The sequence below is a fragment of the Rattus norvegicus genome, chromosome 3, assembly GCF_036323735.1.
Source record: "Rattus norvegicus strain BN/NHsdMcwi chromosome 3, GRCr8, whole genome shotgun sequence".
NCBI classification, from domain to species: Eukaryota; Metazoa; Chordata; class Mammalia; order Rodentia; family Muridae; genus Rattus; species Rattus norvegicus.
In genome coordinates, this window is record NC_086021.1 from 184560200 (window position 1) to 184585876 (window position 25677).

Sequence of the window (25677 nt, forward strand, 5' to 3'; positions counted from 1 at the left end):
TTATGTATTTGGAGGTCACTGCTTTGTATAAATGTTATAAAACCACAATGGATACATTCAAAAAAGTTTGGCTCCTGTACGTGTACTTTTAAGATTTTAGAGACCATTGCTTTGTGAGAAAGCTTTGGAACATTGCTTAAAGTTAAAGGGTTTCTCTCCTGTATGTGTTCTCATATGTCTTTGGAGATAACTGCTTTCTGCAAAGGCTTTGCCACATTGGTTACATTCATAGGGTTTCTCTCCTGTATGTGTTCTTATATGGCTTTGGAGATGACTGCTGCCTGCAAAGGCTTTACTACATTGATTACATTCATAGGGTTTCTCACCTGTTTGAGTTCTTTTATGTTGTTGGAGAGTACTGCTGTCTGCAAAGGCTTTGCCACCTTGGTTACATTCATGGCGTTTCTCTCCTGTATGAATTCTCATATGGCTTTGGAGATGACTGCTTTCTGCAAAGGCTTTGCCACATTGGTTACATTCATAGGGTTTCTCTCCTGTATGAGTTCTTATATGTCTTTGGAGATGACTCCTTTGTGCAAAGGCTTTCCCACATTGGTTACATTCATAGGGTTTATCTCCTGTGTGTGTTCTTTTATGTGTTTGGAGATTCCCGCTGTCTGCAAAGGCTTTGCCACATTGGTTACATTCATAGGGTTTCTCTCCTGTATGAGTTCTTATATGTATTTGGAGATGACTGCTCTGTGCAAAGGCTTTGCCACATTGGTGACATTCATAGGGTTTCTGTCCTGTATGGGTCCTTTTATGTTTTTGGAGAGCATGGTTTTGGACAAAGGCTTTACAACATTGATTACATTTATAACGTTTTTCTCCATTACATGTCCTTTCATGTCTTTTGAGACTACTCCTTTGTGCAAAGGCTTTACCACATTGACTACATTCACAGAGTTTCTTTCCTGTGTGTGTTCCTTCATGATTTTGGAGAGCACTGCTTCTCACAAAGTCTTTACAACATTGGTTACATTCAGAATGTTCTTCTCCATTATGTGTTCTCTTATGTGTTTTGAGATTATTCCTCTGTACAAAAGCTTTACCACATAGGTTACATTCATAGGGCTCCTCTGCATTATGCCTTTGGGTATGACTCTGAACTGCAAAGCCATTATCATACAGAATAAAATCAAAGGTTTGCTTTCCAGTAAAACTTCTTTCATACCTGCAAATACAATTGGCACATGTAAATGTTTTCTCACATTGATTATATTCATGAACCTTTTTATATCGATGAATTCATTTCAAATTTGGTTTAAGTGTAAAGAGCAAAATGATCTTAACATAATATCAGTTTGTTTACATTCAAAGGTGTTGCTTTTTATTATGGGTTGTCTTGAATGTTTGAAGACACATGGAATAGGAAGAAAATTGATTACATGACTCATATTTATTCCATAATTTTTCTATTAAGAGTGTTAACATATTTGAACAGAACTCAATGAACTCAGAGCGTTTGTAGACTGACTACGAAGATAAATTTTGCTATCTTTGAGGAATATTACAATTGCAACATGAGCCAATGCAAAGAGGATAATTTCTATAACCCTAGTCTCATAAAGTGATTCAGCACTTTGAATATGTAAATGTCACCAATCATAGTCAAAAACTAAATATTTATCAACTTTTCCTACATTAAGAAACTCTCCTCACAATGGTATATACTGTACATCTTCTAATTGTTCTGGAAAAGAGAGAGGTATGTTGCTTCTTTCAGTATCACTATGCTCTCCTGGCTTGCATTCATAGGGACATATGACATCCATATCAAAATAAGAATAACACATAACAGTCAACACATTATAAAAGAAAACTTCTACATTACATTTACACAATTTCACTTCGTTTTCCTCACAGAGTTGTGGTACAGGGTTTAATGTTTCTCCACAAAACCATTCTTGAATCTCATAAACTGTTCATATCATTAAATATAGTCATGCTCTTACAGAATACGGTTCACCACAATTTACTATGGACTATTTGCTTATTAAAAGGGTGTAGACATATAATGATGACCTAATCAATATTTGATGCAGTGTGTATTTTACCTTGTTGCTTTTCTTTAAAACTTGCTGCACACATGAAATTTTTGTGGGAGGCATTATCTTATCATCTTTACGTGAAAATTACCTTCCATGTCTTCCAGAACTTTTACAATATTCTTCAGTAGTATTGTCTTCCCAAATGTATCCTAAAAATGGTATCGGAGAAATTATGTTAGATGATTGGAATTAGGCCACATTTAAGTTACTATCTTTAGTGAACTTTAGAACCATGTCTGATTTACTCACTTCATTCTTCCTCATTTTTAAGTGAAATAAAAAAAAATTGAATCAGGGTTGGGGATTTAGCTCAGTGGTAGAGCGCTTGCCTAGCAAGCACAAGTGTCCCTGGGTTCGGTTCCCAGCTCCGAAAAAAAACAAAAAAAGATACAAATTAAATATTAAACAAAACCAGATGTGCCTATATTTTACAAAGTGAATGATACATTCATTGAATTACCTATAGCACTGAGATTCCTACAGGTCTCCAGCATTACACCTTGGTAGAGACTCTTCTGAGAAGGATTCAGCAATGCCCACTCTTCCTCAGTGAAGTTCACATGCACATCATCATAGGTCAGGACATCCTAAAAGATACAATACATGTGTACATGATACATCATGATACCGCCTTCCAGTCTCCATTTGCGCCAAAAGCTGGAGCTTTCCCAAGGACCTGCACACCCAAAACCGGTCTTCAGGGGTGGTCTATCAGGAGCACTCTCACTCCTATGCCCACAGGTGAAACTGCACTTTCTCTCCACTGACTATCCAAAGGGAGATACACCAGGAGCTTTCAAGGCACAGGAATGTCTGAGTAACCTGGGATGCGACCCTTATGGTCTGCATCTGCTCTCAGAGCTGAGGCGGTCCTATTGCTCTCTAGATCAAAAACTTTGCCACATTGAGATGGTCTCTTAGGAGTGCTCTCATTGCAAATCATACAGGTTGGAACACACATTTGCTCCACAGTTGTTAAAGGAGAGGTGAGCTTGGAACAATCTTGGCAATGGAGTGGTGGGTAGGCCTGGCAGAGGACAGACCTGATCTCTATCTGTACCCAGTGCTAAGGGTGTGTCATAGCCCTCCAGACCAAAAACAAGGCCAGAGAGTACTGGTCTCCCAGGAGCATTCTCATTCCTAGGATCAGAGGCATATGAGTCTGCAGGAGGAACAAGCTATTGTCAGAAGCAGCAAGATCAACTAACATTAGCAATAACTGGATGGCAGTAGGCAAGCATATGAAGTGAAGCATCAGAAATCAACACTAATTGTCATCATCACAACGCAGTTCTCTCACCACAACAAGTAATGGGTATATCAACATACCAGCAAAGCAAGATTTGGATTGAAAATCACATCTCATGGTCATGATAGAGGATTTTAAGCAGGACATATACCTCCTTTAAAGCAATACAGAACACATGTAAATAAGTAGTTGCCTTAGGGAGGAAACAATAAAATCCACTAAAGATTTACATAAAAAAACTAATAAAGAGGGGAAGAAACTGAACAGAGTCATCTAGGATCTAAAATTGTAAATAGGAACAATAAGGAAACCACAAGGAGAGACAAACCTGAAGATAGGAAACATCGGAAACGGATCAGGAGTAGTACGTAAGCATCACCAAAAAATTATAAGGGTTTGAGAGAGAATCTCAGGGGCAGAAGATCCCATAGAAAACATTGACACAACAGTTAAAGAGAATGCAAAAAACCCCACAAAACTTCTAAGTCAAAACATCCAGGAAATCCAGACAGTAAAATGTTGTGAGAAAAGCAAACTTACGGTTAGTAGTTATAGAAGATAATAAAGATGCCGAAGATAAAAAGCAAATATCTTCAAATTTTTTGTGAAGTAAACTTCCCTAACTTAACGAAAGAGATGCCCAAGAACATAAAAGAAGCCCACAGATTCAAAATAGACTGGACCATAATAAAATCTCCTCCCATCACACACATCTTTTAATGTCTGCTTCCTGCTATATGGATTATGTTACAAGATGTGGAATTTGTACTATTTACAGACCCAGCAGTATGAGCACATGAGAAACTTTTGCATCTCAGAGCCTCCTTTTGTAAGTAAGAATTGAATTTCAGTGAATCATTCCATTGGCTGGAGGTAATAGAAAGGTAAAAGGATTGTAATGAACTACTTCTGAAGGAACCCTATTACCTCTTTTCTACTAATTTCTAAACAATTGACAAAATTAGTCAAACAAAACTGAATGTAGAACATTCAGAAATTCAAGATCTCACAAAATGACATGAGAAAGAGAGTTCATCACAGAGGCTTGTGGGCTCTCCTGAGACTGCAGGGCAGTAGAGACCGACAACTCTCCCTACCATTGCCCACATCCCTGGTCTAAGAGGAAACTGTATAGGGCCTCTGGGAACAGGAAGATAGGCACAATCAAGCTGCAGTAAACTGCAGTCCAGACTGTGTCCTGAACTGAAAACACCTGGTTAAGCAGCTCCCTGTACCCAAATCCTGTGGGAGGGAGAGCTATACCATCAGAGGGGCAGACACACCTGGGAAACCAGAGGAGACTACTCTCTGCCCACATTTCTTACTCTAGAGGAATTTGCTTAGTCCCATCTGGGTGCCCTGTGCACAGAGATCCTGGAGGAGGTGGAGGCCCTGCTGGCTGATGCCCTCACTGAGAGCTTAAACACAGCCCCGAGGAACACTTCAGAACCGAGACTAGAGGTAAGAATAACTTTTCTGTTCCAAGAAACTTGCCTGGTGGACTCATGACACATGCCCACAGGAACAGCTGAAAGCCAGTGGACAGGAAAGACTACACTCCTCAAAGCAGAACACTCTGTTACCATAACTGGCTGAAAGAAAACAGGAAAACAGGACTCTTGACACGCAGGCCTATAGGACGGGTCAAGTCACTCTCAGAAATAGCAGAACAACTGAACACCAGAGACAACTGGATGTTGACAGGTAACTGAAGGAACCCAAACAAGAGGAATCAAGAATACATGGCATCATGGGAGACCAATCCTCCCACCAAAGAAAACACTGGATATCCAAACACACCAGAAAAGGATGATCTAGATTTAAAATCACATTTGATCACGATGATGGAGGACTTCAAGAAAGACATAAAGAACTGCCTTAGAGAAATGCAGGAAAACACAAATAAACAAGTAGAAGCCCTTAGAGAGGAAAAACAAAAATCCATGAAAGAATTACAGGAAAACAAAATCAAACAGGTGAAGGAACTGAAAATGGAAATAGAAAAAAAATGAAGAAAGCACAAAGGGATACAACCCTGGATATAAAAAAACAAACAAAAAAAAAAAAAACAAAGAAAGAGACAAGGAGCTGTAGATACAAGCATAAAACAGAAAACTAGAAAAAGAAGAGAGCATTTCAGGAGCAGAAGATTTCATAGAAATCATTGACACAACAGTGAAAGATAATGTAAAAGGGAAAAAGCTACTCCCCAAAATATACTGGAAATCCAGGACACAATGAGAAGATCAAACCTAAGAATAAAAGGTATAGAAGAGAGTAAAGAATCCCAGCTCAAAGAACCAGTAAATATCTTGAACAAAATCATAGAAGAAAACTTCACTAACCTAAAGAAAGAGATGCCCATAAATATAAAAGAAGCCTACAGAACTCTAAACAGTTTGGGCTAGAAAAGAATCTCCTCCCGTTACATAATATTCAAAACACCAAATGCACAAAACAAAGAAAGAATATTAAAAGCAGTAAGGGAAACATGTCAAGTAACCTATAAATGCAGACCTATCAGAATTACACCAGTCTTCTACCAGAGACTATGAAACCCAGAAGATCCTGGAAAGATGTCATACAGACAATAACAGAACACAAGTGACAGTCCAGGTTACTGTACCCAGCAAAACTCTCAATTAACATGGATGGAGAAACCAAGATATTCCATGAGAAAATCAAATTCACACAATATCTTTTTACAAATTGAGCCATACAAAGGATAATAAATGGTAAAGCCCAACATAAAGGAGGCAGGCTACACCCTAGAAAAAGCAAGAAAGTAATTGTCTTGCAACAGAAAAAAGAGAAGACAAGTACACGGATATAATCTCACATCCAAATATGAATATATCAGGAAGCAACAATCACTATTCCTTAATATCTCTCAACATCAATGGACTCAATTCCCCAATAAAAAAACACACTAAGAAACTGGATATGTAATGAGGATCCAGCACTTTGCTGCCTACAGGAAACACACCTGAGAAACAAAGACAGATACTACCTCAGTGTGAAAGACTGGAAAACAACTTTCCAAGGAAATGGTCTGAAGAAGCAAGCAGAAGTAGCCTTTCTAATATCGAATGAAATCAATTTTCAAGAAAAAGTCATCAAAAAAGATAAGGAAGCGCAAGGCCCCGGGTTTGGTACCTAGCTCCGAAAAAAAAAATATCAAGTATTAAACAAAACCAGCTGTGCCTATGTTTTACAAAGTGAATAATAAATTCATTGAATTAACTATAGCGCTGAGATTCCTACAGGTCTCCAGCATAACACATTGGTAGAGACTCTTCTGAGAACGATCCAGCAATGCCCAATCTTCCTGAGTGAAGTTCACATGCACATCATCATAGGTCAGTACATCCTAAAAGATACAATACATGTGTACATGATACAGCATGATATCGCCTTCCAGTTTCCATTTGGTCTGCATCTGCTTCCAGAGCTGAGGTTGTCCTATTGCTCTCTAGACCAAAAACCTTACCACATTGAGATTTTCAATTTTCAAGCAAAAATCATCAAAAAAGATAAGGAAGGACACTTCATATTCACCAAAGAAAAAATCCACCATGATGAACTCTCAATCCTAAATATCTATGCTCCAAATACAAGGGGATCTATATACATAAAAGAAACCTTACCAAAGCTCAAAGCATAACTTGCACTTCACACAAGAATATTAGGAGATTTCAACATCCCACTCTCACCAATGGATAGATCATGGAAAAAGAAATTAAACAGAGACATAGTAGACTAAAAGAAGTCATGAACCAAATTGACTTAAACAGACATTTATACAACATTCTATCCTAAACAAAAAGATATACCTCCTTCTCACCACCTCATGCTACTTTCTCCAAAACTGACTGTATAATCGGGCACAAAACAGGCCTCAACAAATACAGAAAGGTAGAAATAATCCCAAATGTTCTATTAGAACACCATGTCTAAAGCTGGTCTTCAATAATAACAGGGAAAGAACTCCCACATATGCAGGGAAGTTGAACAAGGCTCTACTGAAAGATAACCTGGTCAAGGAAGAAATAAAGAAAGAAATTATAGATTTCTTAGAATTTAATGAAAATGAAGGTACAACATACCCAAACTCATACACAGGACACAATGAAAGCTGTGCTAAGAGAAAAACTCATAGCTCTGAGTGCCTGCAGAAAGAGAGAGGAGAGAGCATATGTCAGCAGCTTGACAGCACATCGAAAAGCTCTAGAAGAAAAAGAAGCAAATACACCCAGGAGGAGTAGAAGGCAGGAAATAATCAAACTCAGAGCTGAAATCAACCAAGTAGAAACAAAAAGGATTATACAAAGAAGCAACAGAACCAAAACCTGGTTCTTTGAGAAAATCAACAAGATAGATAAACCCATAGCAAGACTAACCAGAGAACACAGAGAGTGTGTCCAAATTCACAAAATCAGAAACGAAAAGGGAGACATAACAACAGAATCAGAGGAAATTCAAAAAATCATCAGATCCTACTACAAAAGCCTATATTCAACAAAACTGGAAAATCTGGACAATTTCCTAGACAGATATGAGGAAACGAAGTTAAATCAGGAACTGATAAACCATTTAAACAACCCCATAACCTGTCAAGTATTAGAAGCAGTCATTAGGGCTGGGGATTTAGCTCAGTGGTAGAGCGCTTACCTAGGAAGCGCAAGGCCCTGGGTTCGGTCCCCAGCTCCGAAAAAAAGAACCAAAAAAAAAAAAAAAAAAAGAGGATTCTAGAAGCAGTCATTAAAGTCTCCCAATGAAAAAAAGCCCAGGTCCAGATGTGTTCAGTGGAGAATTCTATCAGACCTTCCTAGAAGACATCATACCAATAATATCCAAACTACTCCACAACATTGAAATAGACGAAGTGCTACCCAATTCCTTCTATGAAAGCACAATTACTCTTATACCTAAACCACACAAAGACCAAAAGGAAAGAGAAATTCAGACCGATTTCTTTTATGAATATTGACGCAAAAATACTCAATGAAATTCTGGCAAACCGAACCCAAGAGCACATGAAAACACTCATCCATCATAATAAAGAAGGCTTAATGCCAGATATGCAGGTATGGTGTAATATACGGAAACCTATCAAAGTAGTCCACTATATAAACAAACTGTAAGATAAAAACTATATGATCGTTTTATCAGACGCTGAGAAAGCAGTTGACAAAATTCCACACCCCTTCATGATAAAAGTCCAGGAAAGAACAGGAATTTTGGGCCCATATAGAAACATAGTAAAACTATATAAAGCAAACCGGTAGCTACCATTAAACTAAAAGGAGAGAAACTTGAAGCAATACCACTAAAATTAGGGACTAGACAAGGCTGCCCACTCTGTTCCTACTTATTCAGTATGGTTCTCGAAATCCTAGACAGAGTATTCAGACAGTGAAAGGAGATCAATGTGATACAGATTGGAAAGGAAGAAGTCAAAATATCACTATTTGCAGATGATATGATAGTATATTTAAGTGATCCCAAAAGTTCCACCAGCGAACTACTAAAACTGATAAACACCTTCAGCAAAATGGCTGGGTACAAAATTTACTCAAATACATCCGAAGCCTTCCTCTACAGAAAAGAGAAACAAGTCGAGAAAGAAATTAGGGAAAAGACACCTTTCATAATAGTCCCAAATAATATAAAATGCTGCGGTGTGACTTTAACCAAGCAGGTGAAAGATCTGTATGATAAGAACTTCAAGCCTCTAAAGAAATTGAAGAAGATTTCAGAAGATGGAAAGATCTCCCATGCTCATGGATTGGCAGGATTAATATAGTAAAAATGGCTGATTTACCAAAAGCGATCTACAGATTCAGTGCAATTCCCATCAAAATTCCAATCCAATTCTTCAGAGGGTTAGAAAGAACAATTTGTAAATTCATCTAGAATAAGAAAAAACCCAGGACACCTAAAACTATCCTCAACAATAAAAGGAATTCTGGGGGAATCACTATCCCTGAACTCAAGCAGTATTACAGATCAGTAGTGATAAAAACTGTATGGGATTGATAAAGAGACAGGCAGATAGACCAGAAGAATATAATTGAAGTTACAGAAATGACCCCACACACCTATGGTTACTTGATGTTTGATAAGGGAGGCAAAACAATCCAATAGAAAAAAAGATAGCGCCACACCCGCGGATCCCGGCCCGCAGCAGCTCTCTGCTCCCAAACCCGTGGGAGAGAGACCTCACAGCCTGGTCAGGTGGGCACTCCTGAGGCTGCAGAGCGGAGGAGACCACCAACACTGCCCACCCCTGCCCACATCCCTGGCCCAAGAGGAAACTGTATAGGGCCTCTGGGTTCCCGTAGGGGAGGGCCAAGGAGCTGCAGGACCCCTGCGCCTGAGACACCGCCAGAACCTGAAGGAAACAGACCGGATGGGCAGTTCTCTGCACCCAAATCCCGGGGGAGGGAGAGCTAGACCTTCAGAGAGGCAGACATGCCTGGGAGGCCAGAGGAGACTGCACTCTGCGCACGTCCAGACACTGGAGGAAAACACCAGACGCCATCTGGAGCCCTGGTGCGCAGAGGCTCCCGGAGAGAGCGGCGCAGATCTACCTGGTTGCTGCCGCCGCGGAGAGGACTTGGGCAGTGCACCGCGGGCGGACTTGAGCCTTGGAACCACAGGTGGGACCAGCTTTTCCCCTGCAGGAGGCCTGCCTGGTGAACTCGGGACACACAGAGGCAAAATTCCTCTAGGACCGGGCACTTCCTGTGTTTACCGGAAGTCCCACACCCGCGGATCCCGGCCCGCAGCAGCTCTCTGCTCCCAAACCCGTGGGAGAGAGGCCTCACCGCCTGGTTGGGTGGGCACTCCTGAGGCTGCAGAGCGGAGGAGACCACCAACACTGCCCACCCCTGCCCACATCCCTGGCCCAAGAGGAAACTGTATAAGGCCTCTGGGTTTCCGTAGGGGAGGGCCCAGGAGCGGCAGGACCCCTGTGCCTGAGACACCGCCGGAACCTGAAGGAAACAGACCGGATAAACAGTTCTCTGCACCCAAATCCCGTGGGAGGGAGAGCTAAACCTTCAGAGAGGCAGACACGCCTGGGATACCAGAGGAGACTGCACTCTGCGCACATCCAGACGCCAGAGGAAAACACCAAACGCCATCTGGAACCCTGGTGCACAGAGGCTCCCGGAAAGAGCGGCGCACATCTTCCCGGTTGATGCCGCCGCGGAGAGGACTTAGGCTGTACCCCATGAGCAAACTTGAGCCTCCGGACCACAGTTAGGACCAACTTTTCTGCTGCAAGTGACCTGCCTGGTGAACTCCAGACACAGGCCCAGAGGAACAGCTGAAGACCTGTAGATAGGAAAAACTACATGCCCGAAAGCAGAACACTCTGTCCCCATAACTGGCTGAAAGAAAACAGGAAAACAGGTCTACAGCATCTCTGACACACAGGCTTATAGGACAGTCTAACCACTGTCAGAAATAGCAGAACAAGTAACACTAGAGATAATCTGATGGTGAGAGGCAAGCCCAGGAACCCAAGAAACAGAAACCAAGACTACATGGCATCATCTGAGCCCAATTCTCCCACCAAAATAAACATGGAATATCCAAACACACCAGAAAAGCAAGATCTAGTTTCAAAATCATATTTGATCATGATGCAGGAGGACTTCAAGAAAGACGTGAAGAACTCCCTTAGAGAACAAGTAGAAGCCTACAGAGAGGAATCGCAAAAATGCCTGAAAGAATTCCAGGAAAACATAAATAAACAAGTAGAAACCCATAGAGAGGAGACACAAAAATCCCTGAAAGAATTCCAGGAAAACACAATCAAACAGTTGAAGGAATTAAAAATGGAAATAGAAGCAATCAAGGAAGAACACATGGAAACAACCCTGGATATAGAAAATCAAAAGAAGAGACAAGGAGCTGTAGATACAAGCTTCACCAACAGAATACAAGAGATGGAAGAGAGAATCTCGGGAGCAGAAGATACCATAGAAATCATTGACTCAACTGTCAAAGATAATGTAAAGCAGAAAAAGCTACTGGTCCAAAACATAAAAGAAATCCAGGACTCAATGAGAAGATCAAACCTAAGGATAATAGGTATAGAAGAGAGTGAAGACTCCCAGCTCAAAGGACCAGTAAATATCTTCAACAAAATCATAGAAGAAAACTTCCCTAACCTAAAAAAGAGATACCCATAGGCATACAAGAAGCCTACAGAACTCCAAATAGATTGGACCAGAAAAGAAACACCTCCCATCACATAATAGTCAAAACACCAAACGCACAAAATAAAGAAAGAATATTAAAAGCAGTAAGGGAAAAAGGTCAAGTAACATATAAAGGCAGACCTACCAGAATCACACCAGACATTTCACCAGAAACTATGAAGGCCAGAAGATCCTGGACAGATGTCATACAGACCCTAAGAGAACACATATGCCAGCCCAGGTTACTGTATCCTGCAAAACTCTCAATTAACATAGATGGAGAAACCAAGATATTCCATGACAAAACCAAATTTACACAATATCTTTCTACAAATCCAGCACTACAAAGGATAATAAATGGTAAAGCCCAACATAAGGAGGCAAGCTATACCCTAGAAGAAGAAAGAAACTAATCGTCTTGGCAACAAAACAAAGAGAAGAAAAGCACACAAACATAACCTCACATCCAAATATGAATATAACAGGAAGCAATAATCACTATTCCTTAATATCTCTCAACATCAATGGCCTCAACTCCCCAATAAAAAGACATAGATTAACAAACTGGATATGCAACGAGGACCCTGCATTCTGCTGCCTACAGGAAACACACCTCAGAGACCAAGACAGACACTACCTCAGAGTGAAAGGCTGGAAAACAACTTTCCAAGCAAATGGTCAGAAGAAGCAAGCTGGAGTAGCCATTCTAATATCAAATAAAATCAATTTTCAATTAAAAGTCATCAAAAAAGATAAGGAAGGACACTTCATATTCATCACAGGAAAAATTCACCAAGATGAACTCTCAATCCTAAATATCTATGCCCCAAATACAAGGGCACCTACATACGGAAAAGAAACCTTACTAAAGCTCAAAACACACATTGCACCTCACACAATAATAGTGGGAGATTTCAACACCCCACTCTCATCAATGGACAGATCATGGAAACAGACATTAAACAGAGACGTAGACAGACTAAGAGAAGTCATGAGCCAAATGGACTTAACGGATATTTATAGAACATTCTATCCTAAAGCAAAAGGATATACCTTCTTCTCAGCTCCTCATGGTACTTTCTACAAAATTGACCATATAGTTGGTCAAAAAATGGGCCTCAACAGGTACAGAAAGATAGAAATAATCCCATGCGTGCTATCAGACCACCACGGCCTAAAACTGGTCGTCAATAACAATAAGGGAAGAATGCCCACATTTACATGGAAATTGAACAATGCTCTACTCAATGATAACCAAGTCAAAGAAGAAATAAAGAAAGAAATTAAAAACTTTTTAGAATTGAATGAAAATGAAGGTACAACATACCCAAACTTATGGGACACAATGAAAGCTGTGCTAAGAGGAAAAATCATAGCGCTGTGTGCCTGCAGAAAGAAACAGGAAAGAGCATATGTCAGCAGCTTGACAGCACACCTAAAAGCTCTAGAGCAAAAAGAAGCAAATACACCCAGGAGGAGTAGAAGGCAGGAAATACTCAAACGCAGAGCTGAAATCAACCAACTAGAAACAAAAAGGACCATAGAAAGAATCAACAGAACCAAAAGTTGGTTCTTTGAGAAAATCTACAAGATAGATAATCCCTTAGCCAGACTAACGAGAGGACCCAGAGAGTGTGTCCAAATTAACAAAATCAGAAATGAAAAGGGAGACATAACTACAGATTGAGAGGAAATTCAAAAAATTATCAGATCTTACTATAAAAGCCTATATTCAACAAATCTTGAAAATCTACAAGAAATGGAAAATTTCCTAGACACATACCAGGTACCGAAGTTAAATCAGGAACAGATAAACCAGTTAAACAACCCCATAACTCCTAAGGAAATAGAAGCAGTCATTAAACGTCTCCCAACCAAAAAGAGCCCAGGTCCAGACGGGTTTAGTGCAGAATTCTATCAAACCTTCATAGAAGACCTGGTACCAATATTATCCAAACTATTCCACAAAATTGAAACAGATGGATCACTGCCGAATTCCTTCTATGAAGCCACAATTACTCTTATACCTAAACCACACAAAGACCCAACAAAGAAAGAGAACTTCAGACCAATTTCCCTTATGAATATCGACGCAAAAATACTCAATAAAATTCTGGCAAACCGAATCCAAGAGCACATCAAAACAATCATCCACCATGATCAAGTAGGCTTCATCCCAGGCATGCAGGGATGGTTTAATATACGGAAAACCATCAACGTGATCCATTATATAAACAAACGGAAAGAACTAAACCACATGATCATTTCATTAGATGCCGAGAAAGCATTTGACAAAATTCAACACTCCTTCATGATAAAAGTCCTGGAAAGAATAGGAATTCAAGGCCCATACCTAAACATAGTAAAAGCCATATACAGCAAACCAGTTGCTAACATTAAACTAAATGGAGAGAAACTTGAAGCAATCCCACTAAAATCAGGGACTAGACAAGGCTGCCCACTCTCTCCCTACTTATTCAACATAGTTCTTGAAGTTCTAGCCAGAGCAATCAGACAACAAAAGGAGGTCAAGGGGATACAGATCGGAAAAGAAGAAGTCAAAATATCACTATTTGCAGATGATATGATAGTTTATTTAAGTGATCCCAAAAGTTCCACTACTAAAGCTGATAAACAACTTTAGCAAAGTGGCTGGGTATAAAATTCACGCAAATAAATCAGTAGCCTTCCTCTACACAAAAGAGAAACAAGCCGAGAAAGAAATTAGGGAAACGACACCCTTCATAATAGACACAAATAATATAAAGTACCTCGGAGTGACTTTAACCAAGCAAGTAAAAGATCTGTACAATAAGAAGTTCAAGACACTGAAGAAGGAAATTGAAGAAGACCTCAGAAGATGGAAAGATCTCCCATGCTCATGGATTGGCAGGATTAATATAGTAAAAATGGCCATCTTACCAAAAGCAATCTACAGATTCAATGCAATCCCCATCAAAATACCAATCCAATTCTTCAAAGAGTTAGACAGAACAATTTGCAAATTCATCTGGAATAACAAAAAACCCAGGATAGCTAAAGCTATCCTCAACAATAAAAGGACTTCAGGGGGGAATCACTATCCCTGAACTCAAGCAGTATTACAGAGCAATAGTGATAAAAACTGCATGGTATTGGTACAGAGACAGACAGATAGACCAATGGAATAGAATTGAAGACCCAGAAATGAACCCACATACCTATGGTCACTTGATTTTTGACAAAGGAGCCAAAACCATCCAATGGAAAAAGATAGCATTTTCAGCAAATGGTGCTGGTTCAACTGGAGGTCAACATGTAGAAGAATGCAGATCAATCCATGCTTATCACCCTGTACAAAGCTTAAGTCCAAGTGGATCAAGGACCTCCACATCAAACCAGATACACTCAAACTAATAGAAGAAAAACTAGGGAAGCATCTGGAACACATGGGCACTGGAAAAAATTTCCTGAACAAAACACCAATGGCTTATGCTCTAAGATCAAGAATCGTCAAATGGGATCTCATAAAACTGCAAAGCTTCTGTAATGCAAAGGACACTGTGGTTAGGACAAATTGGCAACCAACAGATTGGGAAATGATCTTTACCAATCCTACAACAGATAGAGGCCTTATATCCAAAATATACAAAGAACTCAAGAAGTTAGACCCCAGGGAGACAAATAACCCTATTAAAAACTGGGGTTCAGAGGTAAACAAAGAATTCACAGCTGAGGAATGCCGAATGGCTGAGAAACACCTAAAGAAATGTTCAACATCTTTAGTCATAAGGGAAATGCAAATCAAAACAACCCTGAGATTTCACCTCACACCAGTGAGAATGGCTAAGACCAAAAACTCAGGTGACAGCAGATGCTGGCAAGGATGCGGATAAAGAGGAACACTCCTCCATTGTTGGTGGGATTGCAGACTGGTACAACCATTCTGGAAATCAGTCTGGAGGTTCCTCAGAAAATTGGACATTGAACTGCCTGAGGATCCAGCTATACCTCTCTTGGGCATATACCCAAAAGATGCCCCAACATATAAAAAAGACACGTGCTCCACTATGTTCATCGCAGCCTTACTCATAATAGCCAGAAGCTGGAAAGAACCCAGATGCCCTTCAACAGAGGAATGGATACAGAAAATGTGGTACATCTACACAATGGAATATTACTCAGCTATCAAAAACAACGGCTTTATGTAATTCGTAGGCAAATGGTTGGAACTGGAAAATATCATCCCGAGTGAGCTAACCCAATCACAGAAAGACATACATGGTATGCACTCACTGATAAGTGGCTATTATCCCAAATGCTTGAATTACCCTAGATGCCTAGAACAAATGAAACTCAAGACGGAGGATCAAAATATGAATGCTTCACTCCTTCTCTAAAAGGGGAACAAGAATACACTTGGCAGGGAAGTGAGAGGCAAAGATTAAAACAGAGACTGAAGGAACTCCCATTCAGAGCCTGCCCCACATGTGGCCCATGCATATACAGCCATCCAATTAGACAAGATGGATGAAGCAAAGAAGTGCAGACCGACAGGAGCCGGATGTAGATCGCTCCTGAGAGACACAGCCAGAATACAGCAAATACAGAGGCGAATGCCACCAGCAAACCACTGAACTCAGAATAGGACCCCCGTTGAAGGAATCAGAGAAAGAACTGGAAGAGCTTGAAGGGGCTCGAGACCCCATATGTACAACAATGCCAAGCAACCAGAGCTTCCAGGGACTAAGCCACTACCTAAAGACTATACATGGACTGACCCGGGACTCTGACCTCATAGGTAGCAATGAATATCCTAGTAAGAGCACCAGTGGAAGGTGAAGCCCTGGGTCCTGCTAAGACTGAACACCCAGTGAACTAGACTGGTGGGGGGAGGGCGGCAATGGGGGGAGGGTTGGGAGGGGAACACCCATAAGGAAGGGGAGGGGGGAGGGGGATGTTTGCCCGGAAACCAAAGAATTATTATTAAGTATTAAATAAATTAAAAAAAAAAACCGCAAACCTTTCAGTGGGACATACACAGCTTTCATGTAAGAAACAGAGGCAGACTCCTGCAGCAACCGACTCTAGTCATTCATACATGAATTAAATCACGGGCAAATGTATTTGTAAGTCAATGTCTATGTGAATAAAATTTTACCTTTAACAAAAAAAAAGAAAAGAAAAAAAGATAGCCTTTTCAGCACACGGTGCTTGTTTAACTGGAGGTCAGCCTGTAGAAGAATGCAGATTGATCCATTCTTCTCACCCTCTTGAAAACATAAGTCCAAGTGGATCAAGGACCTCCACATCAAACCAGATACACTCAAACTAACAGAGATAAAAGTGGGGAAGAGCCTCTAACACGTGGGCACCGGAGAAAATTTCCTGAACAAAACACCAATGGCTTATGCTCTAAGATCAAGAATCGACAAATGGGATCGCATAAAACTGTAAAACTTCTCTAAGGCAAAAAACACTGCTGTTAGGACAAAACAGCAATCAACAGATTGGGAAAAGATCTTTACCAATCCTACAACAGATAGAGGCCTTATATCCAAAACATACAAAGAACTCAAGAAGTTAAACTGCAGGGAGACAAATAACCCTATTAAAAATGGGGTTCAGAGCTAAACAAAGAATTCACAGTTGAGGAATGCTGAATGGCTGAGAAGCACCTAAAGAAATGTTGAACATCTCTAGTCATAAGAGAAATGCCAATCAAAACAACCTTAAGATTCCACCTTGAACCTGTCAAAATGGCTAAGATGAAAAACTCCAGAGACAGCAAATGTTGGCGAGTATGTGGAGAAAGAGGAACACTCCTCCATTGATGGTGGGATTGAAGACTGGTACAACCACTCTGGAAATCAGTCTGGAGGTTCCTCAGAAAATTGGACACTGCACTACCTGAGGAACCAGCTATACCTTTCTTGGGCATATACACAAAAATGCCCCAACATATAACAAAGAAACATGCTCCACTATGTTCATAGCAACCTTATTTATAATAGTCAAAATCTGGAAAGGACCCAGATGCCCTTGAAGAGAGGAATGGATACAGAAAATGTGGTACATCTACACAATAGAATATTACTCAGCTCTCAAAAACAATGACTTTATGAGATTCATAGGCAAATGGATGGCACTGGAAAATATCACCGTGAGTGAGGTAACCCAATCACAGAAAAACACACATGGTATGCACTCATTGATAAGTGGTTACTAGCCCATAGTCTCGAACTACCATAGATCCATAGAACACATGAAAATCAGAAGGATGATCAAAATGCATTTGCTTCAGGATTATCTGTGAAAGCCTAGAATAAACATGAACTTGAAACTTGTTGAGACAGGAAGCAGGAAAGAAACAAGAGCCACACCAAGGAAGGGGTCAGAATGATAATGATAAAAGAGAAAGATCAGTTACCAAATGCTTGGATTACATAAGGAATTGAAGCTGGGAGATTGGCATCCTAACCCTTGGGGTAGAGGAGGAGGTATGTCAGCAATATTCTGTGACTGTTAGGGAGTGAGTTATGATTAGAGAATCAGAAGGTCAGTTTAGCATTGATTTGATAAATAGGGCTCCCATGCCATTGGTCCCAGGGATTCAGACTTAACACTACTGAAAAGGAGAAGAACGAAATGAATTAATTATATTCTCAAATACTATTTGTCAAATTCAAAACACTGGATGGTCCGATATTTTCCAAAGACTGATGTGTGTACTAGAGCACACCAAGTATTATATCTTTTCTCTAACATTTTGTATTTTCAAAGAGGAATAATAACTTTCCTGGTTAGGCACAGCCACACTTTGTCTAGATCTTCTTTTTTTTGAACTAGTGGAAATACAGAAATTTGGTTCATACATATAAGTTCAGTTTCTCTTTTAAGTTCACCTTTGCTCCGATCTGGAAAACACTCCAAGATGACCAGTCTGGAAATTTACTGATTGTCTAAAATTACTTGCCTACTCATGGTTAATGAGAACAAGTTCCAAAGCAGAAATGCCTCGCCTTATGTATTCCTCCGGCTTTTTTTGGGCTGTGATTATTCCAGCTCCAAAGTTGTCAGAGAAGTAAATTCTTAACTACACAGGTTCCTTGTAATTTGTAGTTCTCGCATCCCTAACACAGAGAGGTTAGACAACACTCATTCATGTCTTCTTTTTCTCCTTAATGACAAGATAAACTTGAGTGAGAAAAGAGTTGAGGACATTGTTCTGACCACTGGTCAGTAGAGGCAGGATTAGGTGGTCAAATCAATCTTAACTGGATGACTTCAAGAAAGCCTGAGCTACAGAGATGTTGCTCGAAAAAGGAAGATATAAATTCTCTTTATAAGAAGAAATGAAATTCTTAATTCCTGGGAAACATTAGAGAATAGAACCAGTACTGGAATATAGCATGTGTGCATAAATAATGAAATTTATAAAGTAATAACCAAAATTGACATTAAGCAAAGATAAATACAAGTGACTTTGAAAAACAGCAGGTACTTCTTCATAGAAGGAATGGCATTAATAAGATAGTTTTTATCCTTGTCCCTATGTGAAATGTTAACTTCTGAGTTCCATATCATGACACACCAAGCTACAGAAGATGGCATCTTCTATAAAATTTGGGGATGATTTAATTTGGTAAACAAAGATTGCACATATCTCTATATTACGGGTCCTATAATAGGAATTTATCATCCACTGTCTCACGCTCATCTTCAAAAATTAAGGATCCACTAATTTACTTTTTTATTACATGTATTATTTAATATGTGATGTGAAATTAGAAATTTTTCACCCTGCCTGAATCAGGTACTTCTCCAGATTGGTGACTGCTACAGCAGACTCCCTTCAACTTTGGTTGTTGATCTAGCTATTGCCCGCCCTTTTTCATCTGACAGTTAAGAGAGTACACAATTCCCCTGGTTCTCATGTGAAGGTAGAAAAAATGGACAGTTCATTATATGAGTCAAAAAAGCAAGTATAAAACATCATTTTGCTTCATTCCTTTATCTCAAAAATTTAGGGATTTCCAGTAAAAGAATGCAAGGTCATCGCCCTGGGGAGCAACTGACCAAGATCAAGGCTACCTGAGTCTTAGGCTAGTCTAAGACTACATTGTCTGAGAATCATTTCAATACAGACCAGAAGATACAGCTCTCTCAGAGTTAATATATACCAGAAAGAAATCACTTCCCATACAATTAAAATATCAACAAGCAAAAGTCTTTTTAATGATACCATGGGCTCCGTTTTGTGTAATGCTAAAAGAGGAGCTAGCCAAAAAACAGTGTTTTGGATTCCACATATGCTGGGATGGATGATTTTCTATCCAGAAAAGGCCTCAGGTTGTTGAAATACAGTTTAAATAAGGATTACAAGTGCTACGTAGGCAGCTAGCAGATTTACACAGCAAAGATCCCCAGAATCATTTCTTAAGTGCATGAGAGTCCTGAAATAGTAGTTTCTTTTCCAGTGATGGGGTCCTGATTTGGAGGTCCAGAGGATGACAATGCTAGGAAAGGTAGAAGGTAGAATCTACAGCAGCTGTGGTGGGTAGATCATGCACAAGCTGTGTCTTTTATGAAGTGAGGTTCTGAAGAGTAGCGTGTTTTATACTATTTACAGGGGATAGGTAGAACCAAGTGGAAATTTCTATGAAGCCGTCAGTAACTCTCATAAAATGGTACAAACTCAGGAGAAGTCTAATAAAACAGTGCTGTACAAAGGGAACCCTAAGTATCCAAAAAACATTCCTATCCAAGTCCACATTTGACTTGGAACTGATAATGTATCCATATGGAAGACCAGGCCTCAATGTTGTTTGTGACACTCTAATCTCATCTTGAGCATTTTGTTAGGGTCCTGTTTTTGATACCATCATGGGCCTTATCGCTGAGTTTAAACAAGATTTGTCCCCTTTTTTTATGGTTTGGAGACAAATATCTGGACAATCCTGCTAAACAAACATATATACTACTATCCTAATCTTAAACACGACTGCTTAGCATACTCCATGCCCATACAGAAGGAGAGGGGAAGGGGTTAGGTGGATGTTTCCCTGGAAACCAGTAAATGTAATAATAATTGAAATGTAAATAAGAAATACCCAACTGTAAGTAATAAAGACCCAAATGCTGGATCTAGAGGGAGTAAAAGACAACCATTATATATTTAATAATTATACAACAACATAATTAGTTAAGGAAGAAAGAAAAAAAATTAAAGACTTTTAAGAGTTTAATGCAAATGAAGGGACAACATACCCAAACTCATGGGACACAATGAAAGCACACTTAACAGGAGAACTCAAAGTTCTGAGTTTCTCCAAAATCAAACTGGAGAGAGTACAGCAGCAGCTTGACAACACACTTGCAAGCTCTAGAATAAAATGGAACAACTATACACAAAGACAGCATGGCATACTGAAACTCAGTGCTGACAACAACCAAGTGGAAACAAAGAAAGAAACAAAAAAGAAAAACAAAAAGAAAAATCAAACAAAACAAATACGAAGCAACAACAACAACAACAACAGCAACAACAACAACAACAACAAAACAAACTCTATGTAGAATGAAAAAAACCAGAAGCTAGTTCTTTGAGAAAATGGCCAAGGTAGAAAAACCTTTGCCAAACTCAGGGGAGGGTACCTTGATTGTTTCGAAATTAACGAAATCAGAAATGAAAAGGGAGAAAAAACAACAGAAACAGAAAATACTAAATAATTATGAGATCCCATTCCAAACACCTATACTCAACAAAACTTGAACATCAGGAGAAAGTGGAAAATTTTCTACACAGATACTCTTGGACCCGAAGGAATACCACCGAAGATCCACAGGTAACCAAAGACCACCAGAGCCTAGATTCGATGCAATCAGCAAGAGGTTTATTAATTCTGGGGCATCGGGGTTCCTCAGCCTTCAAGCAGGAGAAGATGGCTAAGAACCCCATTCTACAGATATATGCTATATTTAAGGACAACAACCAAAAAAAAAAAAAAGCCACAGGAATGGGGAAGGGGCTATCAAGGCCCACAAGGATTTTTTTGGAGCTACAGTCAGGTTGTCCTTGGTTCCTGGAACAATGCTGTGGTTTTGGGTGGTGGAAAGTCTGTGCCATTCCTACCGGTCATGTGACTACCAAGAGGAGAGGATGTAACTAGGTAATAAAACCACAAATGAGTGGGGGAGGTATAACTGGTGGAATTTCCCGGCAGGGGAGCACACAAACACCCATCAAAGAGAACTCCAGATCAATTTCCCATAAGAATACCAATTACAAAATACTCAATAAATTTCTAGCAATCTAAATCCCAGAACACATCAAAATAATCACCCATCCCGATCAAGAAGGTTTCATCCAAGGAATGCAGGGATGGTAAAGTATATGTAACTCCATAAATGTAATTCATTGTATAAACAAACTCAAAGAAAAAAAACATGTTCATCTCATTATAAATTGTGATGGTTTGCATATGCTTGGCCCAGGGATTTGCACTATTAGCAGGGATGGCCTTGTTTGAGGTTGTGTGTCACTGTGTGATGGCCTTTGAGATCCTCCTCCTACCTACTCCTCAGATGATTAGTCTGTTCCTGGCTTTCTTTGGGTGAAGATGTAGAACTCAGATCATTCTGCACCATGCCCCCCTGGATGCTGCCATGCTCTCTTCTTGATAATGGATTAAACCTCTATACTTGTATGCCTGCCCCAATTAAATATTGTGCTGCAAAAACTTGCATTGACCATTGTGTGTGTTCATGGAAATAAAACCCTAAGTGAGAAAGAAACTGGTACCAGGGCCTGGGGTATTGCTGTGATAGGCCTGTTCATCCTTTTCTTTGAAAGAATGTGGACTTTGGGACTTTGGGTTTGGATAGCAATGGAATGCTTTAAATGGGACTTAATGTGTTATCTTATTAGGAATGGGGCAATCTTTGTTACTGAGAGTGATTTGTATTGTGCAGGCTTGGCCCAAGAGGGTTCAAAGGAGAACGATTTCAGTATGTGCTGTATAGACTGCTTATGTGGTATTTTGTTGCATAATGTCACTACTTTATGCCTTGTCTGAAGAGTCTGCTCAAGGCTAAGGTGAAAAGATTCAGATTAATTGTCTTGACAAAGAAGTCTCAGAAATACCCATCATAGACTTTGTTTTCAGGTTAAGTCTCATGTAGAGCACTTTAATGAAAAAACGGGAAGTTGAGAGAGGAAAAGTACAAAATATATGATTTGAGTATTAATGTTATCCAGTGAAATGGAGCTGAATCCTCCCTTGAAGGTTAGTAAATTGAATTAAGGAAGAAATGATCTTTTGTCAAGGTTCCACCAAACTAAATTAGCTCCAGCCATTTAGAAAAATCTTTTAATCCCAGGAGACAGGAATACATGTCTCTAAAACCATAAACTTAGTATTCTGTAGACTACCCCATCCAAGCCACATTCTCTTTAAGTTTCATTTTTAAAAAATCCTACAAGTAGAAATGAAATGTTTAAATTTATTTCTAAGGCTCATTGCTATTGTTAAAATAAAATATAGTAACAATACCAACTTGGGAAACAAAATATAATTTGAGATCAGAATTCCTGGCTATATCTCATTATTGGATGATGTCACAGGGTCAGGAGCTTGATACGAGAGTACGCAGCTGTCCACTGACAAGAGCAGAGATTGCTTAGATTATGTGGGCTAATGAACAGTTCACTTTCTGAATTCTTCCACAACCAGGGTCCGTCCCTAGGAAATGGAAGCACTCACCTTAGTGAGTATATTCACCTCAAAAAACATAATTATGACAGTATCCCACACATATAGTCACATGCTAACCTCATTCAAATGATCCCTGCTTGAGACTTTCCTTCCTGTGATTCCAGATTGTGCCAAGTTAACAATTATAAGGATCCATCACATCCTCTTCATTTCTATGGTCGTTGAGACAAACTGAAAAGTAAGTCTTCTGGGCTTTGAACAAGCCAGAGCACTTGTGCATGGTTGGGTGATTATGACAAGATCCCATTCTATACAAAATGGTATGGTGACAGCCTTAGGGCAACCAACCAAAGAATTAGCAGGGAAGCCCATGATTCCACTTACAGAACAACTGAACACCAGGTGTCATATAGGTTTCCACACAGGTTGATCACACCCATATTCTCAAGACATGCAAGTTGAAACATCCAGACTTCATTAGAGAGATGAAGAAGTAAGGAATGCATGATTTATACAGAGAACAGAGTATCAGTCAACACATCTGCCATAATATGGATGAACATTCAAGTCCCTTAGTAGTTTTTCTATTGTTCTGATAAAATACCATAACAAAGGAAACACATAGAAAAGCTCACTGAGGACTTACAGTTTCATAGTAAGTACAGTAAGATTTTGCAGCCATTTTTGCAAGGCATTTATTCTTATTGTGAGCTCCAAGTTTGTGAATTTGAAAAACCTGTTGCTTGGTGAGCCATTGCTCAGCTCTAAGGCATAACATTGAAACTGAGATATTTCTATAAACAGGATTAAATGAACTTAACCATAAATCAAAATTAATACAATGTGACAATTGAGAGTGAATGAACACAGGATGTGGAAAGGGAGGCAATGAGCTAAGGAGTATTTAAGGTAGCTTGGAGAAAGAGAAAGACCCTTTATTTTTGGGTAGTCAGTTTAGGAATAAGGTCAGCTGGGTTCTCACTTTGCCTTTGGATCTAGAAGACTTTCACCAAAACATTGGCCTCCTGAGTCTTCAGTGGTAAAACTGAATGTTTGGAATATCACACACACACACACACACACACACACACACACACACACACACACACACAAAAGAATGTATCATCATGGCACTGAAAGTGGCAATCAGCAAGTGTCATCATGTTGCCACAATAGGTAAGACATTACACCTTGAATCCTGATCCACAAGGATGAGGCAGAAAAGAGACACTCAGTATTGCTTGGGCTTTAGACACGTCAAAGTCTGCCTGTTCCTTCCCTGGGAAACACAAGTCCGTTAGTAAGTCCTACCAACTAATCTTTTCCCGAATTGTCCCACCAACCAGGGACAGAATATGCATACATATGAGAGTATCGTCAGTGTTCTCTTTCAAACCACCAGGAGGTCCTCAGGCAAAGTGAAATGAGCCACCTTCACAATGACCAACAAACACTTCATGTTCCTTAGAGCTTTCAAACATACAGAGGTAGTATTTAGTCAGAGCCAATATGTGGGTGAGAAAAGTGAAAATTAATGTTTCAATAGACACATTACAGGTTTGGAATATGAAAGATACTCTGTATATGTTCTTGGCGATTGGTACATCATCTTCTTAACATGCTGAATTGGATACTTGTATGTAGAAGGATGTTAGATCACAGATACTTAGTACATTACTGCAAGTAAAAGGAAAAACAAGCAATGAAAATAAGAGGAGGAGGGGGTGCAGGAAGATGTGCAGGAGAAGAATGAAAAGAATAGGAAGATGAGGAAGAAGAGGTGGAGTCAAGCAGGTGGGGTTGGAGTGGAATTGAAAAGGTGAGGAGAAGCAGGGCAGCCGTGACACAGAAGTTAGGTTGATGCACATTAGGAGGCATCCCTAACTTTGCTCCATCTAAATCACCAGAAGCACCAAGCTGAGTGAGGGGCTGAAAGTTTGCTCCACACAGAGAGGGCACAGATGCCCAGAGGGTACAACAGCTTGTGATGAATCCCTGGTCCTTTCAGTCTGAGAAAGTGTGCACAGCTTCATAAATTGTACCTCTTGTGCAGAATGCTCTTTTGTCAATAGTTACTCCACTGAGTCAGGCTGTAAATAGCTCAGATAATAAAGAACTTACCTTGTGTTGTTTTGTACATGCTTGGCCAAGTGGGTGGAGTTGTTAGGTGTGGACCATTGGAGCAGGTATATCACTGTGGTTGTGGTAATTATGATCCCTTTCCTAGCTGCCTGGAAGCCAGTATTCTGCTAGCAGCCTTCAGATAATGATGTAGAACTCTGAGATCCTGCTGTACTATGCCCACAAGGATGCTGCCATGTTCCTCTCTTGATGATAGTGGGCTGAAACTCTGAACCTGTACGCCAATCCTATCTAAATGATGTCCTTTATGAGATTTGCCTTGTTCACCGTGTCTATTGTAAGCAGTTAAACCATGGAAGGTAACATGCAAGGATGAATGTGTGAGC

The 25677-nt window shown here is 39.8% G+C and overlaps 1 protein-coding gene across 1 annotated transcript; it reads right to left on the minus strand.

Moving 5' to 3' along the window:
- Zfp931l1 (zinc finger protein 931 like 1) lies at nucleotides 1–23891 on the minus strand. The gene is made up of 5 exons (XM_039106596.2): nucleotides 23856–23891; nucleotides 2512–2638; nucleotides 2140–2200; nucleotides 1130–1174; nucleotides 1–892 (listed from the first exon to the last, which is right to left on the minus strand). Exons 1-5 carry the CDS (start codon nucleotides 23889–23891, stop codon nucleotides 97–99), a joined length of 1065 nt encoding a protein of 354 aa, XP_038962524.2. The 3' UTR covers nucleotides 1–96.
- Nucleotides 23892–25677: the final 1786 nt, after the last annotated feature.

Excerpts from the sequence above, each read along its gene's own strand:
- Zfp931l1 (XM_039106596.2), bottom strand. The coding sequence starts at position 23,891 with ATGGCTGCAAAATCTTACTGTACTTACTATGAAACT. Across the intron at positions 2,639-23,855 it reads ACTGTACTTACTATGAAACT|GATGTCCTGACCTATGATGA; the intron begins GTAAGTCCTCAG and ends TGTATCTTTTAG. Across the intron at positions 1,175-2,139 it reads AGTTCTGGAAGACATGGAAG|GTATGAAAGAAGTTTTACTG; the intron begins GTAATTTTCACG and ends TTGTATTTGCAG.